Consider the following 8,290-nt stretch of genomic DNA (forward strand, 5'->3'; position numbering starts at 1 on the left):
GTATTAAATTATAAACTTAGTTAATAAACTTTGAATTTATCTTTAAGTTTAGATTATTCTTTAAAAGTTTTAAAATTTTTAAGTGTGCCAATAAATTTTAGTTCCCATCGTTAATAAATTAATAAAACAGTCCCAAAATACATTGTGAAGTTGAAGATTCGAATATTTAACTAGCTGTGAAGATTACTAATATTTTAACCATTTAATTAGGTTAGGTTAGTCATTCAAATTATTACTGGGTGATCTATCTCGAATTATCATACAAGTCGAGAGCTCCTATAACCCTATATAAGTTACAATAGAAATTAATAGAAAAAAAAAACAAGTAAATAAAATAGTTGAAAGTAAAAAATGTCCAATAACCCTTGATATTTAAAAAAAAAAAATTCTCTTTCTGGAATCCGCTCATTTCTATTGTGGAATTTGTGGAGTGTTTTTTTTTTCTCATTATTTCAAAATTTAAATAAATTTGTCTCTTTATGACCTTATTTCGTTAAATTGATTTTCTACCAAAAGAAAAAAAGATTGAGTGCCCAACTCTTCCACCCCCATCTAATTTAGTTATGAAAAATTTAAATTTAAATGCAAACTACAAATTAGTGACCGATAAAAGTCAAAGCGGACATAACTCAGAGATAAATAGCATATATCTTCAATCAAGAAGTTGTGAGTTCGATCTTTTACCTCCACATATTGTACTAATAAAAATCTAATCAAGAGATTATGAGTTCGATCTTCCAACTCCACATATTGTACTAGAAAAATGAGTGACGAATAAAACAAATTCTAATTTAGCCATACTAGTAAGAAACACGTGCGGTGCACGTGAAATTTCATAGTTTTTATTTCAATGTTTAAAAATATAAAATTTAATTAAATAGTTAAAATTTATAATATAATTTGGTTTTTTATCTCTAAATGTTTACCTCACCAAGTTTTTTCGTATTTTCAATGTTTATCTCATAAAACAATGTCTCAATAATTCTCATCACCCACTGATGTGGTTAGTGTGACTAAAAGTATTATTCTTCAATTACTTAAATTTTTTTCTAAAAAAACACATATTCAGGGATTTTTCATCTTTTTTTCCCTAAACATAACAATAAATAATACAACTTGTTTCAATTTCTTATTTGAGTTATTGAAAAATAAAATGACAAAAAAAAAAAGTGAGAGATAGAGATGCATTCAGGGCAGCCATTTTTTGCCATGTTTGAGTTTCGATCCAATTCCTTGTCCGAGCTCGTCGGGAATGTCAATCGCAGCCATGTTCAGATGAATTACTCAAGCTATTTTCATCACACGATGATCACCTTACCAAGGAGGAGGTCATTGAGAGAGTCCTCGCGGTTACCAAGTGTCATCCCAAAGTGGATCCGTCCAAGGTGATTCGATCTTATCACTAATTTTCACTTTTTTTTTCTAGTTGATTGAGTCGTTTGGAAAAAAAAACTAAAAAAATTGAATATTCGATCAAACAATCTAACTAAATATAAGAAAATACAAGACATTGACTGAAAGAGAAAATTTACATATCGAACGAGAAAAGAAATTCAAGTTTTGATGAAGAAAATGTTGGAAGAAAGAGTAAGAAAAAACTTTTTATATATTTGTAGAAAATAAGAAGTTACGAAATTTTTGAAATTCCTTATTAATTATAATTCAAAATAAGTTATAACTTTTAACAAATAAAGAGACAAAACCCTCCATATTCTAACTCTTTATATTCTAACCATTAGGAGGGATAGTTTATTAGAAAGAGAAAATTAATCTGAGAAATGTAAAATTTGTAACAATAATGGAGATTAAATATTTTAAAAGAAATGAAAAAAAAAGAGAGAAAGTGGCGTGGAAGGGAGAGAAATAGGGAGTGAGATAGAAAATTTTATAGTTGAAAGACAAAATTACCTTCAAAATATGTACGAGAATGTTGAAATTAAAAGGATAAAATAAGGAGAAAAAGTTTCTCCCTATAACTCCTTTTATAGCCTTTTATATTTTATATATAGCATAGATATGTAAACTTCCCCTCTTATAAAGTTTGGACTTAAACTTATTGGATCACCAAGACCCAATTGCAAATGGATGTAGGTCCAGAGCCCAAATTCCAAATCACTCGTCTCGGATAAACCTCAAGAAAAAAAAAAAAAAATATATATATATATATATAATGGAAAATAGCCAAAACAAGAGTAAAAGTTATTGTACACATTCTAATATTACTGTGTTTTTAATAATTTAATCATCATTTGAGTCAAAAGAAAAGTAAGATTTCACATTATTGGTTATTTACTTTCCAACAACTTTAGATTTCAAACAAAATTAAGAATAAAAGAATAAATATGAAGCAATAGTGTAGTACATATAATTAGATGGACACAAGGGTTGCATGGGGTGGTTGACAAACGCAAGCAATGCCCCAATTCCATGTGCAAATGATTGCTCAATTTGAACAAGTCACACATAAAAACCTATCAATCATTTGTGCTTCCACTTAATTACATCATAACCACACCAAACAAAATGCAACAAAAAGTTCCTTCACATCACCAAAGAAAAAAAATAATTCAAATTATTATAATGGGTCGATAACTTTCTTTTTAATATGAATAATAGTTAAATGGATAAAACACGTATTACTGTTTTTGAGGTTCCATCTAGTGGGAAAAAAAAAAGATATTAGTAATCATTTTAGATGTCCTGGATTTTAATTTATAGTAGAAATAAAAATCAATTGGATGAAAAATTATTAAATAAAAATCAATTTTTAATATTGTATTTTCTAAAATTATCTTTGGGCAGAAGTATAAGAGAAGTTTAATATTATTATTTTATTTTATATTACTTTAATGGAGAAGAAATAAGGAGATCTTTCTATATATCCAAACATCCATATCTAAAATAAAATTTGGGGAGCTCACAAGTTATAAATTTAGAAACCAAATGGAATTTTTTTTTTTCAAGAATGATATTTAGGTGTTGATTCGTTAGTGCCCACTGTATTGACAACAATTAAATTTTTTACGAGCAAAGAAGAAAAATGCATAAAGGACGATATCCTTTTTTATATTGTTAAAAAAAAAAGCTATTAAATTTTTACTAGTAGTTAGCATATATTGAGCGAGACTTGAAAATCGTATACAAGATATGGGGTGGGAGAATTAAAATGGTGTTTGCCTCAAGAATAAATGCACTTTTAAACCACAAAATGAATATTAATATGATTGACTAGACGAGATCTCACACATATCCTATAATTAATATTGAAATGAAAAAGAAAATAATGTACTAAAAAAAATATTAAACTTTAGCACTAAAGTTCAATTTATTTACTCTCAAAATTTTTGATTAAAATGAGAGAAGAAATAACACTAGTAAAATTAGAGTTCCAAATTTTTATGGAGACGTATTTTTTTTACCAATATTTCTTAATTTATAACAATTTTAATCACCTGATTTTATACGTAAATAGCGTATAATGTTAAAATCTTGAATATTAATTTTGCCATGAATATAGTTCAATTTATTCAGACACTTGTCAAAAGAAAAAAAAGACTACTGCACAGAGGTCAAAGATTTAAATTTGATGAACTAAATAATATACAAAACAAAAGACAAAATAAAATAATAAAAATAAAATAATCGCCACAACTTTATTATAAACAAGGAATGGAAGAGCAAGGGAAAAGAAATTAATGGGACCCGATGATGACAAAAGGACATGTTAAATAGTAAGCTAAGTTATAGTTTTAGTCCTGAAACCATGTGTATGTATCTTTTCTATGTTGTCAAATTTCAAAAATTTTAATTATACCCCCTTTTACCTTTTCAATTATTTCAAAATTCTCTATTTATGTCATAGACCAATTTAATTAGAAGCTCATTTATAGGATTAATTTACAAATTTCACTATTTTTTTTAAGAAAGAAAAAATGATAAACTTGAAACCACTACGGTATAATTTGAAGGAGAAGTTGAAATATACAATTCGTATTTATATCATGAATTTTAGTTCAAAGGATAATTTTGGAATAATTAGAGAATTGGAGAGTATATTTCAAACTCTACAAAGTTTGACTTATAGGTTTGAAAATTTATATATATAGACACACACTAGGAGAACAAAGCTATAATTTAGCCCTCTAATTTCTAAGAGGAAAAGAAAATATTTTGAGATTCTCAAAGATGAGAGCTTAATTGGGAAGACTTGGGAGGATCAAATAATTAGAATGGACTAACAAAGATTGGACTTTTTGAAGTGTCCTTAATCTTATCATATATTATAATGAGACATAATTATAATTTGTAGGATAAGAGTGCATAAAATAAAAAAACGGGAATTTATTCGAAAAAGGGAATATATTTAAAGGCAAAACTTTATTAATAAAATAATTATAAATAGGTTAAATACAAAGCAAGCGCATAATTTTTTTTTTTCTTAAATAACTTTGTTGCAATTAAATCATACTATTATAATCAGAAAAAAAAAATTCTCATAAGAGTATACTTGCAATAATTCCATTATTTGGAGGCGATTTAAAGTTTAAATTTTAGGTTAAGTCAATTATAGCAAACTTCTTAAGGATGATTTGCACATTCTTTTTCAAATTGCAATCTGTGACAAATTATATGATTCCATGTAGCAATCTTCCTAAGTTTCATCATAGATAATATTGAACAATATGGCAACAGAACTCAAAAAATTCAAGGGTAATTTTGCTCTTTTTTTTTTTTTTTTTTGTTTCTTTCCATCCTAAAATCTTTTAAAATCATTATTAACATCCATGTTTCTCTCGTCTTACTGTTATAACATTTACATTTTATTGTTTTCCACCACCTGATTTATTTCCTTCTTACACTTTATAAAAACACATCAATTAACTGATGGATAAAAAGTCGTCGAATTTAGGGGTTATCAAAGTCATATAATTTTTTATCAGTTTGTTGGAGGCAGATTTCCACATGCCACGTGTCAACATCGTAAAAGTACTTGAGTTAAAATCCGTTTAGATTATAGTAATCCGTTTAAGTCCTTTCAAGTCGGAAACCGAGGCACGAGCCGAGCTGCCCATCCTCTGCCGTTGACCTGTTTAAACGGTATGAGCCGACCTAGAAGTGCATTCAAGGGAATGTCTCTAAAATCTGACAACACGCCGCGTAACGGATGGTTGGATGACCGTTGGTCCTATGTAGGTACTCCTGTCGGATCCAAACTCTATAAATAGAGTTGTCTGCTCTCGGTACAAGGTACGGGAATCCATTTGCATTCATTGAGTTAGATCGGATAAGAGTTAACTTTGCTCGTTGGAGTGCTAACCTTGTTTTGCAGGTTGCGGAGGACTAGGAAGATCATCTCATGTGCTCTGACCTACGTGGATTCCGCTGTGTTGATGGTATAGAATCAAAGGTGGAAATTAGCAAAAAAAAAAAAAGGTGAGAGATTCAAATAATGATGAGCAGTTGTGTGAAGTAAGATGGTGAAACAGAAAGCTAAGTAGTAAGTAAAAGTGTGTGGAAAAATGAGGTTTGAGTAGGTCAAGAACAAGAGCTTGGAAGACCTGTCTGTACTATCAAAATATTAAGAGAGAGAGAGATGGCAATATTAAATATTCAAAAATGAAATTTGAAAAAAAAAAAAGAAGAAAAAGAAAAAGCATATAGAGAAAAGTTTGAATTACAATATGACTCTTTCTTTTGACAGTGACAAATGATTCTTAGAGGGAAGAATATATTAAAGGAACAAAGCTATATATTGGTTTTGATATTATTATCTCATGTATCATCTTTATTTATTTTTTCTTTTTTCTTCTTAGTACACACATGGAATAAAGTTACGATCATCTTTTGTTTCCTCTTGTCTGCATCGTCTTCGATGTCGTCTTTTTTTAGTTTTAAAATCTCCGACTCATATATTTGAAGATTTTGAACTTTATTAACTTCTTCCTACCCTTATTTTCTCTCACTCTATGTTTTCTCTTATTAATAATTGATAAAAGAATGACCTTATAATGTGGCGTTGAGTCAATGTTTTAAGATTGTTCAAATGTGCAAGAAAAATCTTTAGGTATATTTATGGATTTGATTTTGATTTTGAGTATTTATGGATTTGCATTGATTGCATGTTGATTCGTTAGAGAAATTTGACCAAAATTATCATACAACTTTATTATTGCCAGACACTAACCTTACACATTAGAGTTAACGAGTCATTTGATTATCTTTTTATTTTTATTGATATATACGGTTGAATTGTCCTAGTTATCGAGATTCATTACTGCACTGAAAGAAATAATTATTAAAAAAAGTAAACATTTTTTAGTCTAAAAGAAATCCTAAAGTAATGGAAACTTCAACTAGCACTTAATTAGTTCCCCCATTTTAAAATTCTGCAGCTCAGTTAGCATTGGCGCCAGCAGAAGTCGTCACCACGAGGCTAAACTACCAAAAGCCCCCGCAGTGTTCACCATATTGACAGAATTGCCACGATTTCAAACCATGCAACCGCGTCTAAAATGAGGGAGAAAAAGGAGAAAACTTGGGGATAAGTGTTTTTGAGTATTTTAAGAATCAGTTATCAAACTCCAAATCCAAAAAGGCAGCAAAAGCTTGGCATCATAATCCATTCCCATCCACAAAGTGGGTGGCACCAACTTTAATTACCCAAAAAGCCCAGGGGCATTTTCGTAATCAAGTTTCTTTATAAACAACTAAGGCAACACTGAATCAAAAATCAAACACCACACCACCCCAACCTCTCTAAAACGAAAATGGTTGGCCCATCTTCCCCAAAGATTCTTCCTTCTCTACAAATTTTCTCAGTGAAGTCCTCGTCTTCTTCGACCTTAATTTTCGTAAAGTTCAAAACTTTCCTCCACACTCTCGTCTTCTCGCACCTATGTCGATTGACTCGAGCGATCTCACGAGCCAAGTCGACCGTGGTTCACATCGTGAAGGAGAGTTATCATAGCAAGAACAAGAGCAAGAACAAGATCTTCTTTGGATCCTTTAGACTCCACTACAATTGGTGTTCTTCCCACGTGATGCCGGTTCCCGCCCCGGTGTTGGAAGGCCATTTCTACTATGACTCCACGTGGAACTCGCTCATTTCTGAAGACGAACTGCGGAAAGGAGGTATGTTAAATTATCACTAAACCCTTAACTTCAACAGATTTAACTTTTTGTAGGTTTCAAATAGCCTAAGTGATAGATTACGATAAATTTAATTTTTTTTTTTTATATTTTCAGTCGGAGGTACGGTGGATAGCCCACAGCTGTCGGGGTATCTACAGTGGCTGGAGGAGAGAAAAATTGGAGGGAATAATTTGAGGGGGGAAAGTGAAGGGGAAATGAATGAGATTGACAAATTGGCAGAGATGTTCATAGCCAGCTGCCATGAGAAGTTCAGGCTGGAGAAACAGGAGTCCTATAGGAGATTTCAGGAGATGATGGCCAGAAGCATGTGAAAGAAATTTGAGAACAAAAAAACAAAAAATTCGTGGTGGGTTTTTGGGGAATTTTTACTTGGAAAATTGTGGGAAATTATTGGCTATCATATTTTCTTTTTTCTTGGAAAATAGAAGGTGGGGTTTGAGGAGAGAGAGATGTTGATGGTGATGGGATGGTGGTTGGTAATGTTTTGTGGAGTATTATTCCTCTTAGTGTGTATATTTTGGGGTGGAATTTAATCCATTTTCATATCCAAAATTAAAGCTTACTTACTTTCTTTTGAAATATGTGTTTTCTTTTTCTTTTGGAATTATGTTCCTATTTAACAAGCTTAGCTACATGATTATCAAAGCTTGTTGTTTGGGCTCAAAAATCTCGGCTCAAGTTTGAACTTTGAGATTCTAAGTAGATGAGTACCACAAGGCTACTTCTTAATGCGCCGTTCTTCAAGAACAACGTTTTAAAATATTTTCAAACGAAATGTTGAAAAAATAAAAGGAAAATACCTCATGAACAAATGTAGTAGGTGCAAAATGAAACTTACCACTAATTAAAACATTATACGAGATTTTTAGTCTTTGCTATGCTTTAATGACGATTCAATTCAAAGGTTTAATCCGTTTATTAAGTTTGGAATAAAAAACAATTTCATTTGGAAATTTAAGATTTGTAGAGTTTAGTTGGGTATAAGTTTTTTTTTTTATATTTAGAAAATCTACCATTTAACTTATATTTATATTTATATTATCGTGTAAAAGGAAAAAAGGATTTTGGGGGGGGGGGGGGGGGGGGGGGGGGGGGGGGAATTAGACAGAGAAGTATGGATGTATCGTTTTCAAGTTCA

General features: G+C 30.5%; 1 protein-coding gene across 1 annotated transcript; it reads left to right on the plus strand.

The window, feature by feature from the left end:
- The first annotated feature begins 6,718 nt into the window (after positions 1–6,718).
- On the plus strand, positions 6,719–7,731 carry LOC111006449 (uncharacterized). The gene is made up of 2 exons (XM_022278402.2): positions 6,719–7,131; positions 7,246–7,731. The coding sequence occupies exons 1-2, from the start codon at positions 6,768–6,770 to the stop codon at positions 7,461–7,463; spliced, it is 582 nt and encodes a 193-aa protein (XP_022134094.1). The 5' UTR covers positions 6,719–6,767; the 3' UTR covers positions 7,464–7,731.
- The last annotated feature ends 559 nt before the right edge of the window (positions 7,732–8,290 follow it).

Source organism: Momordica charantia, assembly GCF_013281855.1.
Source record: "Momordica charantia cultivar OHB3-1 chromosome 4 unlocalized genomic scaffold, Mcharantia_2.0 BLBB01000004.1, whole genome shotgun sequence".
Lineage (NCBI taxonomy): Eukaryota > Viridiplantae > Streptophyta > Magnoliopsida > Cucurbitales > Cucurbitaceae > Momordica > Momordica charantia.